At 34.8% G+C, this 26856-nt stretch overlaps 1 protein-coding gene across 1 annotated transcript in view; it reads right to left on the reverse strand.

The window, feature by feature from the left end:
- MALRD1 (MAM and LDL receptor class A domain containing 1) overlaps positions 1 to 26856 on the reverse strand; it is a 600618-nt gene that overhangs the window by 375139 nt on the left and 198623 nt on the right. The window contains exons 23-24 of the mRNA XM_047755391.1: positions 5612 to 5768; positions 2291 to 2401 (exon numbers count right to left, since the gene is read on the reverse strand). Coding sequence (XP_047611347.1) covers positions 2291 to 2401; positions 5612 to 5768 — 268 coding nt within the window. The remainder of the gene's footprint in view (positions 1 to 2290; positions 2402 to 5611; positions 5769 to 26856) is intronic.

The raw sequence follows: 26856 nt of genomic DNA on the forward strand, positions 1-26856 counted from the left end.
GGTGTAAGCTGGCAGCTGTAGCTCCAATTAGACCCCCAGCCTGGGAACCTCCATGTGCCACGAGTGCGGCCCTAGAAAGACAAAAAAGACCAAAAAATAAAATAAAAAAATAAAAAACAATAAAATAAAATCAAAAGGGAATATGATATTTAAGTTATCAGAAACAGGAAAAACATTTAAAAAAAAGATTCCATAGGCTTTAATAATGGATGTGATTAAACATTTTTTTAAAGAGCAATGATAACATATTTATTTTCCAGTAGAATAAAAGCAGGCTTCAGTTATTTTATAAAATTTAGAAAACAACAGAGCATAGTATTTGAATTATGGACTTGCAGATGACCTGCCTGTGTTTAAAGCTGATCACTGCCATTTCGTAGTTTTCCAGGAAAATTACCCAACTTCTAGGTTTTTTGGTATCTTTATCTATAAAATAGAGGTAATAATAGAGTGCATCTCATATAGTTACAAGAATTAAATTTTTAAGTCATAGAACAGTATATAGCACTTACTGAATGCTTTATATGTGATCTAGTTATAAAAATTATTAAACTTAAAGATTATGTTCAACTTGGGGGTTCTCAAATACTACTCTGAGAATCACCCAGTGCGGACTCAGAATATAATTTCCAAAAATATTGTACATGTTTACTCATGGAAGAACCATGGACAGTATGCCTGTCTCCTCACTATTTCCCCAGGGCATAGTAATGTGCTTTGCACATAGTAGGTTCTTGATTATTTTAGTGAAGGAATGAATGAATTTTATTAAACATCAAATATTCATAAACTGTTAATATTTCAAGATTCAAATGACAGGGTATATTTCTCTTCAAATTTCAGTATGTGAAAAATTAAATTTCAGAGAGGTAAATTAAAAATTGATTCCTCTGCTTAAATCTCTTTTAATATTTTTTCAAACATGATTTAATTGCACAAATGTTATATTTGCCCAGACTAGTTAAGAACTCACTTCCTCAAGTGGAAGCCAATGTCTGGCCACAGCAAAACCTTCCACATGTTCTTAACTGATGATTTTTGCTTCTGTTAAAAGGTCTGAACAGGCGGAGTCCTCTTAACAATAAATCTTATATGGTGCACGGCCACTAAACTGCCGTCCAATCTTTTCTTCAGGTTGAACTTATTATCCATTTTCTGAATTATTTATAAATGACCCCCAAGAAAACTGGGTTCCAGCAAAAGGTCAAAAAGATGTGGGATTTATTACTCCATTTTAAGGAACTAGAGATAACGCTGTATCGATGCCTTTAAACAACAGTATCTAGCCTGTGCTTCTACCTGAGTTGAATGAATCTGATCTGTCAGATACGGCACATGACTCTAGATACAGTTATTGAACATTCGCAGCTGATAAGGCTACTCTTGCTACACACACACACACAGAAGACTGGAAATACAATAATTAGCAAAGATATTATACCTTCCATCTATAGATAAGTGGCTATAAATTCATGGACTTAAGCCCTGTGCAGTTAAGACTAAGAAAAAGAATATTCTGTGACATAATGGCTCTGGACTCTCACTCTCCCTTATCCAATCTTAAATCTTAATAGCTGAGCTTTAGCTTCCCTTCTGCCAAAAAAAAATCCCAAACTTAAAAAACTAATAACAATACTCCAAAAGCAAAAAAAAAAAAGAAAGGAAGAAAAAAAACCCACACACATCCAAGAAGCTCTTGCCTTCCTGCTAAGCCACCCAAAATAAAATTTACACTAAATTACCCTGGCACACAATTACTTTCAATTTCACCCTTTTAATCTATGTATTACTTGTTTTTTCATTAATTGTTAGGTCTTATCTTTCTAATATTATTGTAATCTACATGAAGATAAATACAGAAGCCCATAATGTTGTGTCTCGCCCCTCCCAATTTTTTAATTAAGTAAATCTGTTTTCTCTAATAAGGCTCAACAATATAGTTGCTTTCAAAGGTCTCCTTAATCAGGCTTGAAAAAAACCAATGTAATTACAGTCTCTGGGAATATATTTGCAAAATAGAGGGAGGTGTTCTTTATACGTGGGAGACTGGTCGTGGAGGCAGGATGGTAGTTCACTAAAACTAAATGTTCCGAGAAATATGGTTGTTAATTGAGAAAAACTTAGGGCACTCCAGAATTATAAATTCCTTATGGAAAATGCTGTATGAGGGTAAGTAGTCAGGCAATACATTATAAAGGGTATGGAGGGAAGGAGACAAGGAGTAGAAGAAACACATATAAGAAAAAACATCAGCAAAGTCAACCATCATCTAACTACTTAGATTACAAACCTGTACATAGGAATGAATGCCCAAAAATATCTCTACTTTTTTCCATTGTGCACCTTGCTGTCCACTTTGAGCCCACAATTTAGAAGTAACATTGTCTTTTTTGCTGAGTACCTGCAGAGAAAAAAATCAGGTAAGAAGTACAGAAATGCTTTGCCTTGATAAATTTTAAGCATGTAGAAGTGGCCCAGTCCTTTTTTTTTTTTTTTTTCAATTTTAATATCAACAGGAATCCCTGAGAGAAAAGCTGAGACATTTTTCATTAGACGTCTTTGTTTTCTAGAATAGCACTGTGTCCCCAGGGTACTTCACAAGCATTGTGTAATAAAGTTGTGCATGAATATCTGTCAGTCAAGTCCAAAGGTATCTGAGCACCATTTAATTAAGAACTCTTAACTACCTTCGCTTTTTCAAATCTGACAGCAGGAACGATTGGAATTTTCTATATTAAATAATATTCATGGAGTTGCATAAAAAGCGCAGAATTACTTACTAAAACGCTCTTTTGAGAATGACCTTGGGTTCAGTGGGGCTGGTGACTTCAACAGCACATACAGATGATATGAGCAGGCACCTACTTGTCTAAAGCCAGTGAGAGCTCCCACTCAACAGACTCTCACCAGTGCTGCTGGACCCTCATTGTAAAGGGTGACTCAGACTTATCTCAGCAGACACATTAGCATGACTCTTCTTTTAGAATGACACAAAATGAACCATCAAGAGAGAAAATGAAGAAAATAGGGAAGAATAGTAAAATTCCACGTTTTAAAATAATTGACTTAGGTGATTTAATTATTTCACAACATTACTTTTAAAGACTACAATTGATAAAAACTAAATAATATCCATGTAAAGGGTTTGGGGAGGTTTTGACATTTGAAATTGAAGTACCTTTTAATGTTTCCATCATCTGTTTTTTTAAAAAGTTAAATACAAATGATTTTTTTTTGTCTTTTCTAGGGCTGCACCCGTGGCATATGGATGGAGGTTTCCCAGGCTAGGGGTCTAATTGGAGCTGTAGCCGCTGGCCTATACCAGAGACACAGCAACACTGGATCTGGGTCTACACCACAGCTCACGGGAAACGCCAGATCCTTAACCCACTGAGCAAGGCCATGGATCGAACCTGCAACCTCATGGTTATTAGTCAGGTTCATTAACCACTGAGCCACAATGGGAACACCTACAAATGGTTATTTTTTTATAGGGCTAGAGTTCCTAGAGTCATATAAAAAGTATTATGTGGCTAGCAAAAATATCACTAAATTCTTGCTCTATAAAATTCAGGTTCAATCAACATATTAAAGAAAATATTTCTAAAAATATATAAAAATCATTTTTGAAGGATACTAAGAAGAATGTACAGGAAATAGATCTTTGTATGAATATTGCTCTATATGTAAATCACTAAGGAAAAATATGTCCATGCAATATAGTAATTCAACATCTAATATGATTTTACTCAGCCATGCACAAAACTAAGAATTGGATATATTACCATTTTAATTATTTGATAATTTTGTGTAATATTTAATGCTATTTTTATAATTTTTTGTCTACTAATATAAAGTCATATTATATAAAAAAGAAAGTATATTTCAGATAATTAATCTCAACCACAAAATATATCAGGTAAACAATTCTCATTTTTCTGACACAAACCAGTTAGTTGTATTGATTTCTCATCTAAAATCATTTTTATAAACACAATGTAAAACAAATGAAAATTGTAACTTCAATCCATAAGACTACTTGGATACTTTTAGAATATTAAACATGCATACATACACATACACAAACAAGCTTACTCTTAAACTGTTTATAGCGAGAAGACTCACCTATAATAAATAAAACTTTATTCTTATAAAATTGAACTATAAACTTAATGTTTCCAATAAAGAAATTTAAGAGCATTTAAAAAATAAAACATGTTTATTAAAAAGAATTTAATACGGTCATGAAAAGGAGTTCCCTGGTGGCTCAGTGGGTTAAGGATCCAACATTGTCATCGCTGTGGCAAGTTTTGTGTCTGTAGTACAGGTTTTATCACTGGCCCCGGAACTTCCACATGCCACAGGCAAGGCCAAAATGAATGAATAAATAAAATAAAATAATATGGCCAGGAAAGGCTAGAATAAGACAATTAAAAATACAGGAAGTTACCTAATATTGAAGTTACATCAAGGCACTGGGAAAGAAGTGGTTAAGCAGATGATCTGCAGCACATTTCTATTTATCGGGAAAAAAAGAAAGCACGCAGCCCAAGTGTAATCTCTTCGCAGATATACTAAATATAGATTTCTTAGAAAACAAATTAATGTTATTTGACAGGGGAGAGACCTTACCTATGGCTACTTTTAGTGAGATATTCCTGATCTAAAACTGCTCTTGATAAATAATTCTGGAATCTTAGAAAACGTCATATAAGCTACAGAATAGATTATCAAAACTGAGTTGACTTGTGTGTAAATGATGTGTCTATACATATACTCAAAAACCTATCTATTACATAAAGCCTGTCTAACAGGGGATGACAGGGTAGAGGGCTCTGAAATAAAATTCTAGAACCTCTTTCCGTTTTGCCTATTTAACTCCGTTATCTGAATAAACTAGGGCTCCTGGAAAAATTGTTAACTCCAAGGATGGAATAGGATAACATAAAGATGAATCTGGATTTTCTTGGCCAGAAAGAAAGGAAATGCTCAAAGAATGATGGACTTGTTAAAGAAACATAGAGGTCAGTTTAAAGGGTCCCCTATAACCATAGCTGGGACAATTTAAGTGATAATAGTAATGTTTGACAACGAACTGGATAAAATTGGAAGTCATGAGTCCACACTGATATAAATTAATAAATGGATCGATAAATAGACAGTTTTTAACAACAGAAAACCAACCTACAAATGTATTCAGAATAGTGCAGTTAGAAAATCATAAACAGGCAATCAGCATAGTAAAATCGATACAGCAAAAAATAATAAAGGAAGCAAAAACTACTGGCTATAACGAAAGTCACTAAAGTGTGTATATTTACTTGTGTTATACTCAGAATATTGATACTGAAACCTACATGATACATGTCAAGGGTAAAACAGTATCAGAATAAAGACCCTCGTCATAAATAGAAGTTTTGTAAAAAATCCTATTAGCCATTCCAGTCCCATTCCACAAAAGCTTTTCTCAATCATACCATTTGAAAACTAGTGAAGTGTTGATAATTGCCCATTTTCGTTTATTAGCAGACTATATATGTTAATAACGCCAAATTATAGACTATGAATTTTTAAAGAACACTTTCAGAAAATGCAATTGCCTAAGCAGTACCTGGAGAGAACCAACGGTGGCGCCGTTCATGTGAGTCCAAAACACCAGGGTACATCTTGGTCCTGTGCGGGAAATCACAGGAGTGAGGATGTCAGCCAGGTCACCAAATTTTCCATTTGAGCTATCAGCATACAGGTACCAGCCGGCTGCGGTATTTCTGGGGAAAGTATGGTGTGTTCATCAGATGAAAAAAGAAAATCATAAAATACCGTTTGTCAATGACCGTATTTTATTGTTCTATTATCTGTCCTAAAAGTATAACAGCATTTTTAGCACAAGGATGACTCCTAACCTTTAGCACAAACAAACCTTCTACCATTTTTCTTTTAAACCCGAGTGTCAATTGGTACAATGTACAAAACTTAACAGTTAAGGCTGAAATTACCAGGTCTACTATGTAATAACTCGGTTGATTTTTTAAAATAATAGTACTGCTGATACTCTGACTGGTTTTGTAGAGCTTATTTTTATGTGGGTAAAATGAGACCTTGAGGCATTGAACACATTTAGAAGAAGCATTAAAAAAATAAAAATACGGGAGTTCCCGTCGTGGCGCAGTGGTTAACGAATCCGACTAGGAACCATGAGGTTGCAGGTTCGGTCCCTGCCCTTGCTCAGTGGGTTAACGATCCGGCGTTGCCCTGAGCTGTGGTGTAGGTTGCAGACGCGGCTCGGATCCCGCGTTGCTGTGGCTCTGGCGTCGGCCGGTGGCTACAGCTCCGATTCAACCCCTAGCCTGGGAACCTCCATATGCCACGGGAGTGGCCCAAGAAATAGCAACAACAACAATAACAACAACAAAAGACAAAAAAAAATAAAAATAAAAAAATAAAAATACAAGTAATTAAAGCATGACAAAGAGAAAGGAAACTGGTCTAGGAGTCTAAGAGGCTTTTAGGTTCAAGTTTATTTTCTCTATTAATTTAAGTTGATTTTACTTAAACATATTTTAAATGAGCTGATAATTTTTAAGGTGTATCTTTTCTTTCCTAGTTCCAAATCAGAGAGAGAAAATAATGATGGAAATGAATAAATATCAATGTAATCTTGCCATAAAAGACAGAGTTCATACCACCACTTTATCAATTCACAAAAGAGATAATAAAACATTATAGAACAAGCTAGGTAACACACAGCTTTTTGAAGTATTAAATAAGGAAGTGACTTGTCATGATCTGGGCATTCTGATACTCTTTTTGTAATTTCTTTGATTAATGAGATTTCATACCACTTTGTTACCAAATGTGATGCTCGTACTGTAGTGTTTAAACTTGCTATTTACTAAAATCATTTTGAAAGTTTATTATGTTTTAGGAAAGAAATGACAATCATTAATAGAAAATAATAGATGGGAGTTCCCATCATGGTGCAGTGGAAACAAATCCAATTAGGAACCATGGGGTTGCGGGTTCAATCCCTGGCCTCGTTCAGTGGGTTCAGGATCCAGTATTGCTGTGGGCTGTGGTGTAGGTCACAGACACTGTTCGGATCTAATGTTGTTGTGGCTGTGGTATAGGCTGGCAGCTGTGGGTCTGATTAGATCCCTACCTGGGAACCTTCATATGCTGCGGATGCGGCCCTAAAAAGCAGAAATAAATAAATAAAAAATAAAGTTGCTATAGTATTAACCAAAAAAAAAAAAAAGAAAGAAAGAAAGAAGAAGAAAGAAAATAATAGATGGAGAGAAAGACAGAAGTATTCATTCAGTCACCATGTATTTATTCTTTCCACTGTTACTTGTCCAAGGCACTGGAAATATGATTGTGGGCCAAAGAAACAGCAGGATTTGGTCTCTGGCCTCAGCATGGACCAAATGGGCAACAGGAGGCAGCTTATTGAACTTCTCTGAATATATCAGTCTCTTCAATTATAAAATGGGATAGGCCCATTCTGTTAACAGGAATTAGAAATAAAATAAGTGGAATATTTACCTAAGTACCTGGCACATCTTATATATTTAATGAATACTAGTTGTGATTTGGAGTTATGTCATTCATTGCAGCTGACAGAAGAAAGAGTTTAGTGTCATATAAACTACAGAGGTTTGAATTAAGATTGTTTTGAAGAGGCAGGATTGTTATATTGTCTGAATTGTGGGTCTATGAATAAATACTTCCAGCCTTGTTCCTTTTGTGTGGGCTTAACATCCCATGGTGCCATGGATGTGGAGAACAAAGATGAATATATGAATTATTCACTGATTTATAGATTCACTGAAATCCAGCACAATTTCAATAGATCTTTTTCTCCCAAATTGACAAACTGATTCTAAGCTTAATATAGAAATTCAAAGGACTAAGAATAGCTAATTTTATCGTAAAGGAGAACAAAGTTGGAGAATTTATCAAGATATCAAGATTCACTGTAAAGTTAGAATAAGTAAAGGCAGACAAATGGGCCAGAGAAATGGATAATACAGTCCTAAAAATTCTACATATATTTGTACTTCTGATATATAAATCTTGGCTCTTCATAGCAGCGAGGAAAAGGGCAATATTGAATAAATTAGGTAGCCACGTGGGGAAAAAACGAACCTTGATTCCTAGTTCTCTAGCATTCAAAAATAATAAATTCCAAGTAGAATATACCTGGAATTTGGAAGGTAAAACCACAAAGCTTGTCTAAGATAAAACAATACATCTTCATGATGTGGGACTGAGAAAAGTTTTTTTAAAAAATACATAAAGATTACTAACCATAAGGGGAAATATTAAAAAACAGGACTATATTCAAATGAAGGATTTTTCTTTATCAACGATACCAATATGATCAAAAGGCCAGCCAGCGAATTGGAGAAAACAAATCTGTATTGCATTTAATGAACTTAAGTAACACTTACTGATTGCCTACTATATTTCATGCAGATGTTCAACAATCTGTGTGTATGTACACACACACACGTTGTTTTACATATATAACTACACACATAGTTTTACATATATATTATATAACTACATACATACAAACAAGAACAGGATGAAATATTTCAAAATGCTACTATGTTTGTATCTTTCTTTGGGGGCCATGACCATTTTGTTTCCTATACAGGGCATGGTTTCCAGTAGATCCTCAAAAAATGCCTGATAAGCAAAATAAACATGATAGTTTAAAATCAATACAGCTAATATAGAAATAAAAAATCCAAGGGAGTGACAGAACTGTGGATTCGGATGAAATTATGCAGGAGGAGTTCCCGTCGTGGCGCAGTGGTTAACGAATCCGACTAGGAACCATGAGGTTGCGGGTTCGATCCCTGCCCTTGCTCAGTGGGTTAACGATCCGGCGTTGCCGTGAGCTGTGGTGTAGGTTGCAGACGCGGCTCGTATCCCGCGTTGCTGTGGCTCTGCCGTAGGCCAGTGGCTACAGCTCCGATTCAACCCCTAGCCTGGGAATCTCCATATGCCGCGGGAGCGGCCCAAGAAATAGCAAAAAAGACAAAAAAAAAAAAAAGAAATTATGCAGGAAAAGTTGTTAACAATACATTCCAGACTCGGGGAGAAAAAAAAATATAAAAAGACAGAACAATATTAATTGATCTGGAGACCAGGGAAGAATTAAGTGAGTAAAAGTCACAAGTCTAGTAAGGACAAAAGCATCTAATCAGTGGTTCTTCAGCTGGAGGTCCCTGTATTAATTTCCCAGAAATCACACAGTGAAAAAAACATTAATGCTTAATTTCCCATATCCAATATAATTAGAGAAAATTCAGTCACAATAATAAGCACAAAATAAATTATTAAAACAATTCAAATTATATATCTTTAAAGTATCCCCTCACCTGCAACAAAAGTGAAAAAAGGGAGACATGTAAGGAGAGGTCAATTTGAAAAACACAAACAAAACTGCTTTTGTGTTTTATGTGTGTTTTTACACTGCCCTAAGAGCACAGCACCTATATAGCAGTATAGCATTTGGTCACCAGTCTTACATGCATTAAGTGGGGGCACATGACATATGCATGATTCCTAAGGGAAAAAGTGAAGAATTTCACAGACATGTGCCCGTGTCTGAGATGAGATCATTTGAGCACGTACCTGTAAAGGAAATTAACTCGCCTCTTGGAATGAGTACAGTAGTAACGATCACACCTACATTCATAAATTACCAGCATCTCTCTACCAGCCTTCAAGGCATCTTTTCTCATTGGGGCAGGAAGCAGGATGTTTTATAGAAACATACCTTTTCTAATAAAACATATCATAAACCCCACGGTAGTAAAGGTTTAAAGAAAGTACGGTTACACACCCGCGTGTTGCAAAAGTTAAGGATCCCAGGCGATGATGTCCAAGTCATTAAAAAGTCATTATAAAAGGAGATCTGATTTACGGCCCATGCTATGTTAAAGAAAGTTGCCTCAGCCTCAGTGGATAATCAGTTTCTGAAGTCTTAATAGTATACAGTTGAAACAGTATACTTTTAAAAAAGGACATTTTCCGCCTTATTTGAGGCTCCCTTGGGTATTTGCCTTAACTAAATTAGCAAGAAAAAAATGCCCTTGCATGGACAAATAAAAATATTTTTGGGTTAGATCAATTGACCTTTGATTCTATGCATGTACAGAATGAAAGAAATAGTCTTCAGACTTATCCTCTGGGTTAAGATATACCTTTTGATTGACCCTGATACCACAGGCTATTGTAACAGAGCTGACACTTGAAAGACTGAAAGTTGTCATGAACTTGATTGTCTTCATGAGTAGCAGAAAATACAAAGTGTTCAAGAGTACAATTCTTCTAGGGGTTTCAATAGTAACCATCCTTTCTACGTGGGACTACTCCCCACCCCTTCGACCAACGCCACTGTCTGACCCACCACCTAGGTCACAAGTAGGCTTTTGAGAAGTGGGCTTCTTAAAGTTCTGTTTTTTGTTTGATTGTTTGTTTTTCAGACTTGCTCATGGCGTGTAGAAGTTTCTGGGACAGAGATCAAACCTGTGCTATAGCTGTAACCTGAGCCACAGCAGTGACAATGCCCGATCCTTAACCTACTGCACCACCAGGGAACTCCAGGAGTGGCCTTCTTAAATAAGACAGAACACTCATGCGGAGTTTTTAAAATATAAATTAAGAGAAAAGGAACATTCTTTCTTGAGTGTCAAGACATGACCCTCACAAGGTTTGAAACTGGCTGTCTGACTCCAAATTTCCATACATGCCCTCTGTACTCTGGTGTTTTAGAAGAGACCCACCCCCCACCAAAAAAAAAAACTTATTTGACCTTATTGGTCCTTATTTGCTTACATCTGATGCTACCATCCTGCTTAGAAATCATCAACACACCTTTACTGACTCAAAGTGAGATCCTCAAACTAAACTTTATGTTCCTGGATTGCAAATAAATACGAAGCCTCAATAAAATACACGTCCATTATTGCACACACTACCCAAATCAGCTGACACAATTTTTTTTCAACATGAGGCTTTCTTCATAAAGGAAACAGTGAATTAATTTGCATTCTGGTGCAAGCTCTTTTTTTATCATCATGGCTTTGTAACTAACAGCCCACAAAATGGTCTTTTGAACTGCACCAGCATATAACCAGGGTCAGAAGATTTTTTCCGTAAAGGCCATGTAGCAAATATTCTAGGCTTTGTGATTCATATGGTGTTTGCTTCAACTATTCACCTCTGTCACTGAAGCATGAAAGCATCTACAGACTGCTTACAGGATTGATTATAGCCACGTTTCCACAAAACTATGTTACCAAAAGCAGGCATCAGGCCAGAATCGTTCTAAAGGCCATGGTTTGCTCACCACCCTGCTATGGCTAAGTCTCAGCTTGGCAGGATCGGAGAGATAACTTTCTATACTAATATTCGGCTTCGATGTTCATATAATGCGCTTCTCAGACACGCAGATTTATGTCCATTGTGTGTGTTTATGCAGTGATTTGATTACATCAAGCACTTTCGTTTCTCCGCCTCCACTGCATTGGTCTTTCTTCTGGGCTTATGCTAATGATCAGTATGGTCTTTCCTCTATACTGTTTTGTTTTTATCCTCCACAACATATCTCAAATATATGCTCATTCCCAAGCCTTCTTAAATTTCTAGACTCAAAATTCCTTGATTCAGAATCACCCCCTCACCTAAAAACTCCATTATCATTTTACACAAAAATTTTTAGATGCATTTTAGGTTAGATTTTAATTCACTGAATAGGAAGCTATATGCCCCCACTAGATCATAAACATATTAAGGCATATGTTTTAAATTATTATAGTATCTAGAACACTTTGTGAAGAGGCTTAAATTGAATTAATACTGAATAAATACTTCCTGAATCTGTTGCTAAATAAAAGCAGTAGATATCGCCTGCTTTTCTATACCAAAATTCTCCTTTTCAAATGCAAGGCGTCTCAATTTTGAAGTAGGACTTACAATTTTAGCAGAGAGCTTCTGGATTTCTCCTTCCTAGACTTGTGAAATAGAAGTGAAGAAAAAACTTTGGTTGAAATTTTACGTAACCACCTGGGGATTTTACCCACTCAAACTTCAATAAAAAAGGCATTAAAGCCAACTATTTTAATTAGGAGCACCCATGGTTCCCTGTTTCAATATTGTATGATATTCATTGGAGAATAACTCTTTGTGAGGGAAGTAGAAAAGTAGAAACATACTTGAAAAATAACAGCTGATAAATTTTAAACTAAGAAAATACGCAGTGTAGCTGTATTTATTTATCATCTAATTCCAAACCATACATTTATAAGGTTTGCTAAAAAAAATATATTGTTTGTTAGGCCAAAGAATCACAAGATAAATACCTTTGGCCTAACAAAAAATATTAAATTAGTGTGCCTTTAAATTAGAGAGTATTCCTGCTGTATAGCATTGGGAACTATATCTAGTCATGTATGATGGAGCATGATGGAAGATAATGTGAGAAAAAGAATGTATGTATGTATGTGTGACTGGGTCACTTTTCTGTACAGTAAAAAATTGACAGAACACTGTAAACTAGCTATAATGGAAAAAACAAAAATCATTTAAAAAATAAATACGTTAGGGAGTATTAATTAATAGTTGGTTATTTGAAACTCACAATATCCTAAGAAGGTAGGATTATATATTGCTATTGCATACATGAGATAACTAAAATTAAATAATTTGCCAACTGTAATTTCCTTGGTAAATACTGAAGCCAGAATTGGACTTAGATCCATCTTTCCATGTTTTATACTCTAAACTAGTTATCTTCTAAGTACATACCAGTAGTATCATCACTAACAAGAAACTTGTTTAAAATGCCAGTTCTTGGGCCCTCTCTCAGACCTACTGAATCAGAAACTCTGGAGTAGGGCTCAGCAATCTGTGTAACAAATTTTCAGGCTTATTCTGGTGCATGCTAAATTTTGAGACCCAATGCTCAAAACCACTTACACCAATAGAAGAGTATTTACAATGCTGCATTTCTAAATCAAGAAGCTAATTCAAAAGGAATACCTTAAGAAATAGATATGCAAGCTTTATTAGTCTTCCCCAAATGAACAGAACACTCTGGGGGAAATAACTGTAAGATTAAATAATTTTTTGCCAATTGTTATTACAACACCTCATTTTCCATTACATAATGTCTAGAAAATAGGTCCTATGTTCTAGTTAAAAGAAAAGAAAATGGTTGAGAGGTATGGGTTGAAATTCTTAATCAAATATATTTGAGAAACACACGGCATAACTTCAGGGGCACCATTAACTCACACATAAAGTTTGATCTTCAGGAGTTATGTAACCAATTGTCAATTTTACTCTTTTTTTAAAAAAAACTCATACAACACTAATGTATTTAATGAGAAAAGAAAGAAAAAAAGAAAAATTCCTGGTCATGATAAACACTCAATAAGCATTTGTCAGATGAGTAAAATCGAAATATTAATGATTTGATTTTTTTCTTTTATTCTTTTTTGGTCTTTTGTCTTTTCAGGGCCGGACCCACGGCATATGGAGGTTCCCAGACGAGGGGTCTAATCGGAGCTACAGCTGCCGGCCTACACCACAGCCACAGCAACACCAGATCCAAGCCACATCTGCAACCTACACCACAGCTCACGGCAACACCGGATCCTTAACCCACTGAGCAAGGCCAGGGATGGAACCCGCGACCTCATTGTTTCCTAGTCGGATTTGTTTCCACTGAACCATGACGGGAATTCCCCTTAATGATTTGTTTTTGAGAATAACTAAATAAACACCTTTTAATAAAACTTGTTTGACCTAGATTTCAAAACAACTTAGAATAATTTGAATTTTGAGAATTTTAAAATAATTTTAAAAATTAAAAAAATGCATCACAGTTATCAGAAGTGACTCATTAATACAAGAATGTATTCACATGTAATTGTGAATGAAAATTCTATTTACTCCAGACAGAAGAGACTTCAAAGGAAGACAGTTATCAGGAATAATGAAAATATTACATAATGACAAAAAGTTCAATAGTCCAAGAAGGCATAGCAATCCTCAACATGCATAAGCCTAACAATAGAGGTTCAACTATGTGAGGTAAAATTAATAAATTTGCAAAGAGAAATAAATGAATCTACTATCACTGTTAGAGACTTCAACATCCCTTTATCAGAAATGACCACCCCCAGCAGGCAAAAGACCAGTAAGATATCCATTTGTAAAATAATGAATTGGACTTCCACCTTAGATCATCCACAAATATTTACTCAAACTAAATCAAAGACCTAAACATAAGAGCTATAAAATTCTCCAAAGAAAGTCTAGATGAAAAGCCTCATGACATTGAATTTGGCAACTATCTCTTAGATATGACCACAAAAGCAAAGGCAACAAAAGAAAAAATAAATTGAACTACATCATAATTAAGCTTTTGTTAATATCGTAGAGTGAAAAGTCAACCCATGGAATCTGAGAAAATATTAGCAAATCATATCCTGACAAGAGATAAATAACCAGAATATATAAAGAATTCCTACAACTCAACAATAGCAACAACAGAAAATGATTCAAAGGGAGCAAAGGACTTGAACATATATGCAAATTACCAAAACACAGCAAAAAGATGGTCAATGTCATTATCATTAGGGAAATGCAAATCTAAACCACAGTGTGCTATCACTGCGCCCCCTGTAGGATGGCTATTATAGAAGTGAAATAAGTAGGATGGCTATTACAAAAATGAAATGTGTTGCCAAGAGTGTGGAGAAAGAAATGTTTGTTATATGTGTAGAATTTTATATTATACCTATTTTATCATAATAAAAAATAAAAAGTTAACTTCTCCCAAATTACCTTTTGGTAAAAGAGCATTAGCTCCATTCAATCCAATATTTAATATCTCCCAATACTTTGCTTTCTTTCTCTTATCATCATTATATAAAGAAAACAGACACTTTTTAATGTTAAACATCGTATATATAAATACATCCTCAAATAGCCTCAAATTTACCTATATTATTATTTTTTTAGGTTTCATGGCATGAAATGATTGAGAGGCCTGGCGAGATTCAAACCTCCTTTCCAATCTACTGGCCAGTCAATTTAGTTGGAGGAATACAGGAATTGAAGGTTACAGGAGAAATGAGAATGAGCAGAGGTATAGAGAGCAGTCTGTCTCAAAAAAGGAATATATATCATGGAGGGATAACAACTGCCTGGAGATAGCTTCCTCTGAAAATCCCTTTGGCTTATTCTAGAATCAAAAATCAGCCTAGCCTGCCAGTGTAAGGGGGGAGGGGGGGGGATAGAGAAATGTACAAGCAGTCTATTTTAACAGGTAATAGGCTTGTCAGATGCAAATGACAATCACAAATATGCAAATTGAGTCAGCTTTTCCAGGCAGATTTTTACTCCTCCAACATTACCAGGGCCTGAAAAAAATTGAGAAGGTGTCCTATGCTCAAAATTTAAATGATTCCTGTATGTGAATATTTTTCAAGATGATAAAAGCTGTGAGGCCATGAGATTAAACACTTCCACCTTTGCACCATTTTTTTTAAAAAGCCACACTGTATTAAATTGGAGATTAGTAATAAAAGTACGAGGAAGGAATAGCTCTGATGTCTAAAACTATCTGCTCTCCTGTGTTATACACAGAAAGCTGACCCTCAGATCTGTGCATTTGCTGAGAGAGCAGATAATTTGTTCTGGTTCTTAACCTCCTCACAATCACATTTATGAGAGGGGACTTATGCTGTGCCCTTTCTTCCCTGTGCTTTGCCACCAGAGTTCAACATCGGTATTTTAATGCCTTGTATACTTTGTTAAGGATGATCACGAATTATCATTCTGTGACCTTTAACATTATTCTACAGTGTTGCTCATCAGCAGCTGTTGTTATCGGTCATTTGGAGTATCACTGGTCTGTGATGGAAAGGGCAATCTAAATTCTGGATACACAAAAGACGGAGATCATGTTAGAAGTGTTTGAAAATGTAAACAAACACTACCGCAGTGTTTTGTGGCTGATTCTCCGGTTTTCTAAGAATGCGACTACAGAACGTCACAACTGGAACCTATGCTAAGGCAATGCTAGTCATGAAACGGAAAAGGTACAAGCTAATACAATTAAGCATTGTTAAAGGGATACCTTTTTTAAAAGTGGGGAAAGGAAAGAGGAGTCTCTTTGGATTTGAACACGAGCAGTGAACGATCCTAGTCCAGGATAATTTAGGAGCAGATTTTTCCACTACATAAAAAGTCTCTCATTTTATACCAATCTTTGAAACATACTCACTCTATCAATTGCAACTTCTGGGTGTTCATATTTATGTTTGAGAAATTTTGTTGATCAAAATTGAATTGTTGAATGTAGAATTTAAGAATAATTTAATAATAAAATAAAAACTTAAATTTACATTTTCTAGTTAACACTCTGAAAGCTTTCCCAGAATACTATTTTGAGTTCATGACATCTTAGCCAACAGAATAACTGTATTTGGTTAGAAAACTTTGTGTTTAATTTAAAGGAGACTGAAAAGTAATCCTTGCAGGAAATTTAGATCCCTACTTTAAAGGACTATGAGAAAAGTTTATTTTAAACCTAGTGATTTCCCCAAAGATATTCTAGCTCAAGATATTTTTCTGTGCCTTTCTTCTCTTTTATAAGAAATCATATACATCTCATGTAAAATACATGCAAAGTTAATAAAAGTAATATATCTGTGCATATGAGTTAAGAGTGTAACCTATCAGCAAATAACACATAAGAGCATTAAAATTCTATCCATAGCAGCTTAGAAAAGAGAACTGATTTTATCTTCAAAATTTTATGACTGTCACCAATTTCCCATGGCTTTGTTTTCAGCTTCTCTTTATCTTTTAAGGATTCCTCCACTGGTCCAAATATTAAATATTTAAGCTTTGTCATTTATCTTTTCATCACCCCTCTTTTCTCATGGTCACTTGGTATGAGCCCAACGCTCTGTTAGGTGTTGACTAAAACAGCTAACTCGTCACCACCCTTTCTCTTGAGAACTTAGAGTATCATAAAGGCATTAGAAAAGTAAACCAATATTCTTGGACACATGCTATAATATAGCTAATGCCCAAAGAACCGTTTAGATTTGACTAGAGAGAGGGATCGGGGAAGTGTCCCAGAAGAAATAACTTTCGACTAAATTTGAAAGGGTGAGTTAGGAGACTGTTGAAAGTACCACGGCACGAAATAGAGTCACATGTGGAAAATAATAGATTTGTTGGATGAATGGGAGAGTGGGATAATGATGATTAGGCCACAATAAGAAGTCTCAGTCAGACAATAAAAGACCTTATGATGGATGGATGAACTAACCCTTACTCTGGTAATATAGACAGGATAATTACATTGCACAACCTAAGTTTATACAATATTATATGTCTGTTGCATCTTAATATTGGAAACAAAAAACATTGTAAGACCAAGTTAAGGAGATGAAGAACATCTACTTGGATGTTTGCTAGGTGCCTTAAACCGAAGAACTGGAAAACAAATCAAGTGTATTTTTGTTTCCACTGAAAGGTTCTAATTGAACTTACACCGAGCTTCCAAGCTAAAGACAAGCGGTACTCTTTAGTAGCTCTTTTTTGTTCACCTTTTATTTCCAATTAATCATCAAATTGCACTATATTTATATCATGCGTGTATCACATCAACTTACATAGTCTTTCTTCTTTTTTGTCATACGTAATTTCACCCCTTACTCACCACTTGGAGAATTTCAACAACAAAACAGCCGCTGAACACAAAACTGACATGCTACTCTAATCAGTCACTATTAACCAACAACTTCTGTAAAAAAGCAAATCCTTTATTAACCGTCTGTTTATCCCTCTACTGAAGGCCTCTATAGCATGCACACCATGTTCCATTTGCTTCTGACTTCCCATTAGAAGTGGCCAGTGAAAGATGCTAGCAGAAGCTTGAAGGCTGGGAGGAAAGAGCATTCAGAGTCTTTATTCCCACCACCACAGCCCCTTCCCTGTCTGTCTCACCATGGTTCTGGCAGGGAGATGTGCTCTTTTTTTTTTTTTTTTTTTGTCTTTTTGCTATTTCTTGGGCCGCTCCCGCGGCATATGGAGGTTCCCAGGCTAGGGGTCGAATCGGAGCTGTAGCCACCGGCCTACGCCAGAGCCACAGCAACTCGGGATCCGAGCCGCATCTGCAACCTACACCACAGCTCACGGCAATGCCGGATCGTTAACCCACTGAGCAAGGGCAGGGACCGAACCCGCAACCTCATGGTTCCTAGTCGGATTCGTTAACCACTGCGCCACGACGGGAACTCCAAGATGTGCTCTTTTAAGGGCTTTTCTCTTTGGGGAAAATGTTTCTTCTGCAGTGCCAGCTTTTTTCCTAGATTCCTATCCCAATGTCCTGGCTTTGTCCTTCAGGTTTACAGATGGTAATGGCTTCCTTCTGTGGCTGGTCTCTGGGTGCACCACCAGCCCTGCCTGTGACCAGGTTGAGTTCATCGTAGCATCATAGATGTGAACAGCATACCTGGCAATGCTCGTCCTGCCATAACTACTGGCTTAGCAATATTTTTGTTACATGGTGAGCCCTTTGGGGACAGAAGTGTCTATTCTATCTTAGGAACCTCAGATTTTAGTACGTCTGGAACAAAAGAGCCCGTCTAATATAAATTTCCAAAATCAGAGAGAGAAAGAGATGCAAGGTAATCTTAATGAAGGGATTATTTTGCACTAAGAACTTGATGAATTAAGGGCAGCTGAACTAAGAAGGCATTGCAACAGATTAATATCATATGGAATAAGGCTAGTTTTGTGTGTTCTACAACATTAAAAGAATAATGCAACATTTCATAATCTGGGTTTTGAGCTCATACTGCAAATAAGGATTATGAAAGACAAATGAATTGGAAATTTAAGGTTTTCCTATTTATCATACATATAAAATGAACAGGGTTTTTTTACATTTGAAAAAATTAAGGTATAGTTGATTTACAATGTTGTGCCAATTTCTGCTGTACAGCAAAGTGACCCAGTCAAATATATGTATACACAAATATACACTCCTTTTCTAATATTATCTTCCATCATGGTCTATGCCAAGAGATTGGACAGTTTCCTGTGCCATACAGTAGGACTTCTTTGTTATCCACTCCAAATGTTACAGTTTGTATCTATTAAGCCCAAACTCCCAGTCCATCCAACTCCCTTAACTGTTGTATTATCACTGTTAAATGAACCAGAATTTCTTTTGCTTCTGCTTGATCAGACATAAAATTTTCTTTAATGTTGGAAATGAGTAAAACTTGGGCTTTCTCTAATGTTAACTCCTTGTTTAGAGCCTTCAAGAAATAACAGTCACTGATTTTTTTTTTTTTTTTTTTTTTTGCTTTTAAGGGCAGTACCCGCAGCATATGGAGATTCCCAGGCTAGGGGTCCAGTCGGAGCTACAGCTGCTGGCCTATACCACAGCCACAGCAACGCAGGATCCGAGCCATGCCTGCGACTTACACCACAGCTCATGGCAACACCAGATCCTTAACCCACTGAGCCAGGCCAGGGAATCAAACCTGCAATCCCATGGTTCCTAGTCAGATTCGTTTCCGCTGCACCACAAGGGGAACTCCAGATATGTAATGATTTATAATGACTCTCCTTTTCTCTGGTTACTTCATTATTATAAAAGGCAAGATAAATTTTTTAACAAAAATATACCTATATTTCTGGTCATATTTATGCCTCTTAAATTGAAGTTTACTTTATGTGGGATTCTCTATGGTGGATGTTTACTATGGTCAAAAAGTACAGACTATGAAAGTTTCATGGATTCAGTTGTGAAAGTCATTCAGTATATACATACTAATTCTATAAACTGCCTCCAACGTATACAACCATTGAAAGAACTAGATGGCCATGAATTAATGAGAATATGTTCTTGCCAAAACCTGTTGGTTGAATAGTGGAAGGGTTCTTCAAATATTCAAAAACTGTTACCTCCAACAATGTACTGTTAACTCTAATTCAAGAATTTTTGAAACAAAATGAATGCTTACCAAATAGCCAATAATCAAAGGAAAAACTGGTAGTATTATTTACATTTTTTTCACCTATAGCAACATCATCCTACATATGAACAAGGTAAATTTGAAGCTCTAGGAAGGAAAAACAGCTTATATCTGATTTTGTGACCTATTTCACAAATCTGGCAAATATAAGGATTTATGTTGAAACCGAAGATTTTCATAATACGAAGAATAGTGATGCTACATGTTTTTCTAACATAAACACACAGGTTAATTTAGGAATAATTGTATTATTATTATCTAATAAATTATCTATACATCTACATGAAAAATTTGAAGAATGCTTTGTGGAAATTGATGAGTTTAAAGATGAGTTTCAATTTCTGATATATCCCTTTGCAAATGATTATTCATGCTTAGTTGGTTAAAGGGTTAGATAGTTTATTTAACCTGTACAAATAAAGTTGTGAAACATATGCTGTTTTCTTAATGTCAAAGTGTTTCCTCTAAAAATGATGACTCATTTGCATCACCTTTATTAGATTCCATATGTAAGTGATATCATGTGATACTTGTCTTTCTCTGACTTACTTCACTTAGGATGATAATCTCTAGGTTCATCCATGTGGCTGCAAGTTGCCTTATTTTGTTCTTTTATATGGCCAATATTCCATTGTATGTATAACACCAAAAATCCTAATTTACAAAACAGAAAGATTGACAGATTTTTGAGTCAACCTTATGGTTACCAAAGTGGAACTACTGAGGGGAGGGATAAATTAGGAGTTTGGGCTTAACATATACACGCTACTACTATATTTTAAAGATACTAACAAGGACTTACTGGATAGCACATGGAAATCTACTCAGTATTCTGTATAATCTATGTGGGAAAAGAATCTGAGAAAGAGCGGATATTTGTACATGCATAACCAATTCACTTTGCTGTACACCTGAAACTAACACAACATTGTAAGTCAACTATACGCCACAAAATTTTTTAAATAAAAAATAAAAATAATGAAATAGTTTCTCATAATGATATAAATATGAAAGAAAAATAGTTGTTATTGAACTCAAGTATATTTGGAGTAACTTTAGTATCTGAATCTACTTTTTCAACTGTAAATTTATGAAATCTAAATAGAAAACAACTACTCACAACAGTAATTTAGTGTTTGAACTGCAATTGGAAAATATAATATTCACAGTACATATTGAAAACTAATTATAAAAGGGGAACATAGAATATTTTAATTTGATAGTAATTACATTTTGAAATGAAAAGTTTGTATATACAGGGTAAAATAAACATATTAGAACTAATCTTAGCTGTTTTATCTCTTTGTGTGATGTGGCTACCAGGAAATTTAAAAATTACATATGTGGGAGTTCTCATTGTGGCTCAGTGAGATAAGAACCTGATATAGTGTCCAAGATGATGTAGGTTCTATTCCTGGCCTCACTCAGCGGGTTAAGGATCCAGTGTTGCCACAAACTCTAGTGTAGGTCACAGATGGAGCTCGGATCCAGTGTTGCCATGCCTGTGGCATAAGCCTGCAGCTGCAGCTCGATTCAGCCTCTGGTCTGGGAATTTCCATATGCCACAGGTACAGCTGTAAAAAGAAAAAATAAAAATAAAATAAAAATAAAAATTACATGTGTGGCTTGCTTTATATGTCTACTGCAGAACTCTACTACAGAGTTCAAGATGTATTAATTGAAGTTTGTTAGTGACATTGTGGAATTCTTATATATATGTTTTCTGGGTTTTGTCTATGTATTTAATCTCTTTTCAAGAGAGATTTGTTAAATACCTCCCACTTTAACTGAGGATTTATCTACATCTGTCTTCTAGTCATTCTGCAAATTGTTATTTACATTTTAAAGAAAAGTTATAGAACATCCACAAACTTAAAACTGTAATCTATGTTTGGTAGAATGACAATAAAAAAAATCTTCTGTCTCTAGTAGTATTTTGACCTAACTTTTGTTTTTATTAGTATGGTTACACTAGCTTTCTTATTTTGATGTTGGTATAAGTCTAATTTTTACCAACTATTTTCAAACTCATTAAATCATTTTGATTAAATGTTTGTCTTGTAAGCACTGTATAATTGGATTTTGTTTGTGGGGTTTTTGTGTGTCTGTTTTATTCAGTCTGATTATCTTTGTCTTTAGTATTTAGTCCAACAATATTTCATCTAAATGTTGCTACTTCAGGTTTTAATTCTATTTCCTTATTGATTTTTCCTTTTATTTCCAGTTTTGCATTTCTTGTTCCTCTTTTCATTCCTTCTACTGAGTTTTTTTTATTCTGCTTTCCCATCCATTCCATTAGATTATTAGTTTGTCTTCTTTTAAAAATTTTGCCATAGTATAGTTGACTTACAATGTTGTGTTAGTTTCAGATATGTAGCAAAGTAAACCAGTTATACATATACCTATATCCATTCTTTCTCAGATTCTTTTCCCATATAGTTTATTACAGAAAACTGGTAGATTTCCCTGTGCTATACAGTAGGTCTTTGTTAGTTATCTATTTTATATGCAGTATGTTAATCCCAACTCCTTATTTATCTCGCTTCCTCCATGTTTCCCCTTTCATAACCATAACTTTGATTTTGAAATCTATGAGTCAGCTTGTTTTGTAAAAGTTTTTTATATCATTTTTATTAGATCCCACATATAAGATATCACATGACATTGGTCTTTTTCTAATTTAGTTAGTATGATAATCTCTAGGTCCATCCACGTTACTGCAAATGGCAATATTTCGTATTCTTATGGTTGAGCAACATTCTATTGTGCATGTATATGTGTGTGTACATATATATATATATATACACACACTCACATTGATATAAGATGCCCATTTTGGACATCTCATATGAATGGAATCATAAAATATGTGGCCTGCAATTGGCTTCTTTTCACTTAGCATAATGTTTGCAAGGTTCATTCATTTTGCAGTATATAATAGCACTTCATTTCATTTTATGATATGCAAAGTGGAGACACCACTTTTTGTTTATTCATTCATAACCTTATGGACATTGAATGGTTGATACATTTTATGTATTTTGCATAATGCTGTTTGGAACACCCATGAGCAGATTTTTGTGTGAATATATATTTTCAATCTCTTGGGTTCCTTTTTAAGGAATTGTCGGGCCATTTTCTGCATCTGCTATATCATTTTACATCACCCTCAGCAATGTGTACGGGTCCCAATCACCACGTCCTCGCCAATACTTATCATTTGACGTTATGATTATGATGATCATACCCATCCTATTGGATGTGAGGTGATGTCTCATTATGGTTTTGATTGACATTCCCTAATGGCTAGTGATGTCGAACATCTTTCATGTGATTTTTGGCCATTTGCGTTATCTTTTTGGAAAAACATCTATTCAATATTTTTCCCGTTTTTAAAGGGGGTCATCTGTCTTTTATTATTTGGCTGTGAGAAATTTCAATGCATTCTTATATATTCTGGATACTAGATACCTATCAGATATATGATTTGCAAATATGTTTTTCATTGTGACTGCTGTCGTTTCACTTCTTTGATCATGTCCTTTGAACTGTAAAATTTGAAAAATTCAAACTTTTATTAGATTGCGTGTACTGTTTGTATCATATCTTAAAACAGCTGCCTAATTTGAAGTCAGGCACAATTTCACTCATTTTCTAAAAGCTTTATAATTTTAATTGTTATATTTAAATCTCTGATCTTGAGTTAATTTTTATATATGGTGTGGAGTAGGGTCTAACTTCATTTGTGTGCATGTGAATATTCTGTTGTCTGCTACCATTTGAATGGTCTTAGCACCCCTGTTGAAAATGAAGGTATGGGTGTATTTGGGGTTCTCAGTTCTACTCTAATGTTCTATATGTCTCTCCTTATTCATGTGCCACACTGTCTTCACTACCACAATTCTGTATTAAGTGGAGATTGGAAATTGTTGATCTTCTTCTTTTTAAAGATTGTTTTTACTCTTTGGGATTTCAGTCATTTCCACATAGATTTTTGGAACAGCTTATCAGTTTCTGCAAAATCCATGTGGAATTTTGAAAGAAATTGCATTGACTCTGCAGAGCACTTTGGGGAGTATTGCCACCTAAACAATGTGAAGTCTTCCCATCCATATACACAGGGTATATTTCCATTTTTTAGGTCTTAAGTTATTTCTACCATGTTTTGTAATTTTCAGTGTAAACGTCTTGTGCATCTTTGCTAAATTTATTTCTACTGTTGTAAATGGAATTGTTTGACTTTTTTGATTGCTTATACAACCAATACAACCAATTTATGTATGTTGATCTTTTACCCTGCAACTTTGCTCACCTCATTTATTCTAACTTTGAGAGTGTGCATTCCTTAGATTTTTCTACGTACAAGATCATGTCACTTGTGAATAGATATAGCTGAACTTCTTCCTTTCCAACATGGAGTCTTTTATATCATTTTCTTGCCTAAAATGTCTAGTGCAATATTGAATAGAAGGAGCTGTAAGGTCTTATTCCTGACTTTAGAGGAAAGAGAGTAGTCATTCACAATTGCTTTTTTGTATTTGGCCTGTATCAGGTTAAGAAAATTTCCTTTTGTTCCTAATTTGTTGAACATTTCTAACCTGACATAGTACCGAATTTTATATTTATATTTAGATAGTGTTGAATTTTGTAAAATAGTGTTAATAGTGTCAAATGTAAGATGATCATGTGGGTTTTGTCATACTCTATTAATAAGGTATGCTATATTAATTGATTTTCATATATTAAAACAATTTTTCATTCATGGGATAAAATCCCCTTGTTCGTGGCATAAAAACCTTTTAATATGTTGCTTGATTAATTTAGTACTTTTTAAAAAACATTTCTGCCTCAATATTCATAAAGGATATTGGTCTGTAGTTTTTTGTTTTGCAATGTCTTTGATTTTGGTGTCAAGGCAATACCAGCTTCGTAGAATAAAGTGTTCCTTCATCTTTTATTTTTTCTTAAATTTTGCAAATAATTGGGTCAATTCTTCTTTAAATTTGGTGGAATTTAAAAGGAAGGTCATCTCGGCCTGGATGTTCCTTTATGGGAAAATGTTATGATTACCAATTTAATTTCTTTTATTATAATAGGTCTCTTTATTTTGTCTTCACTTTTAAAGAATATTTTACTGAATACAGAATTCTAGATGTAACTTATTTTGTTTTTACACACTGTGCCTAGAAATAGGCAGATCGTTTGAGGCTCTGGATGATAGTTTTGTCCAGAGAGGATGTTTACTCTGGAAGGCAAAATATCTAGCAGTAAACCATCTTAGCTCAAGGATGGGGCGGAGCTGATTGGAGCTGGGCTTCCTAAGGAAACACCAAAAGCTCTGTACTTACTTCTTTAACTTTTCAGCCTCCCAGCCTGCCCAGAAGCTCAGCCTCTCTGCCAAGATAGGGTGTACTTTTCTTTCCCTTATCTGGTCCTACTATACCAACAGAAGATGCTCTTCAGGGGTCTTTAACCATGTTCTTCTGTTACAGCTGACTGATTGCATTACTCATTTGACATCAATGATTCCCAACAGTCACAATGACAGCCTGCCCCGACCCAGTAGGAACACACCCTTCATGGTTCACATTTCCCAATGAAACAGACTATTCCCTCTCAGGTATCATTTTTTTCTTGTCTTTCTTATCAATTGTCTTGCAAATCATCTCCTTGTCATGAGGACTTCATTTCTGGTTTTGGTACTACCACTCCTCTGGTTGTGAAAGTACTGAATCTGGCCAACCTCTTATTCAAAGTTACTAAGTTTTTACATAATAAAACTAACATTTATTACTGCTTCATGATGGGCATAGCTGCTACTTTATCCCTTTGCTTGGTGAACTTCTGTGCAGCATTTTAAATCCAGCTCAAAAATCGCCTTTCTCATAATGCTTGTTTTCTCTGTGTACTCTCAACCTCCCTTCTCGGTGCCCAAATACCACTGTACCTTCTTCATGGTTCTTATATTCTGTTTTAAATAATACTGAATTTTAAATCATTTTTTCTTATCTGTACTCCAAAATTTTCAAATCCTTGCATCTCCTGTTATTTCCTTAAAATATTTCTCATAAGTGGTAGGCAAAAATATCTCAATTGCACTATAAGATGTCTTCAAAAGCAACACCTCTTAGGAAGTATGAATGACGTTATGAATATAGTTTATATACTTATGAAGCTGTATACAAAGTCAATACATTCTTATAAAAATATGGCTAGATATATAAAGACTAATCTGAAAAATAACAGGTATGATACAGTTTTTAAAATCTAGACTCTGAACCCAAAACTTATTATCACAGAAACTGCATTACATGTACTATTATTCCACAAATAAAATATCTAAATATTTTTAGTTGCCTAAAGAAAACATCTTGTAGATATACTTCCTTTTAATCTTATGCTTATAGAATTTTAAGAACTCTTTTAAATAATTTCAGGCTGAATAATAATAATGAGGAAAATAAAATTACAAAAATGAAAACAAATATAAGTAAATAATAAATTATTCCAATTAAACAAAATTCACAGAACTAGTGTATTTTAATGAGATCATTAATACCGTTTATACTTAATTTTTACTATTTTTTAAATTCTTTGTTCTCAAAATGTACTGCTATTTACAAAAAAAATATGGTATAAAATCATAAGCTAAAAGATACACACACAAATATATATATATTGTTCTTACCTCAACATATGAGGCAAACACAAAGGAAAATAAAGGTTCAAACATTAAATGGAGCCATAGATAAAACTAGATTACAAA

The sequence above is a fragment of the Phacochoerus africanus genome, chromosome 12 (genome assembly GCF_016906955.1).
Source record: "Phacochoerus africanus isolate WHEZ1 chromosome 12, ROS_Pafr_v1, whole genome shotgun sequence".
NCBI lineage: Eukaryota > Metazoa > Chordata > Mammalia > Artiodactyla > Suidae > Phacochoerus > Phacochoerus africanus.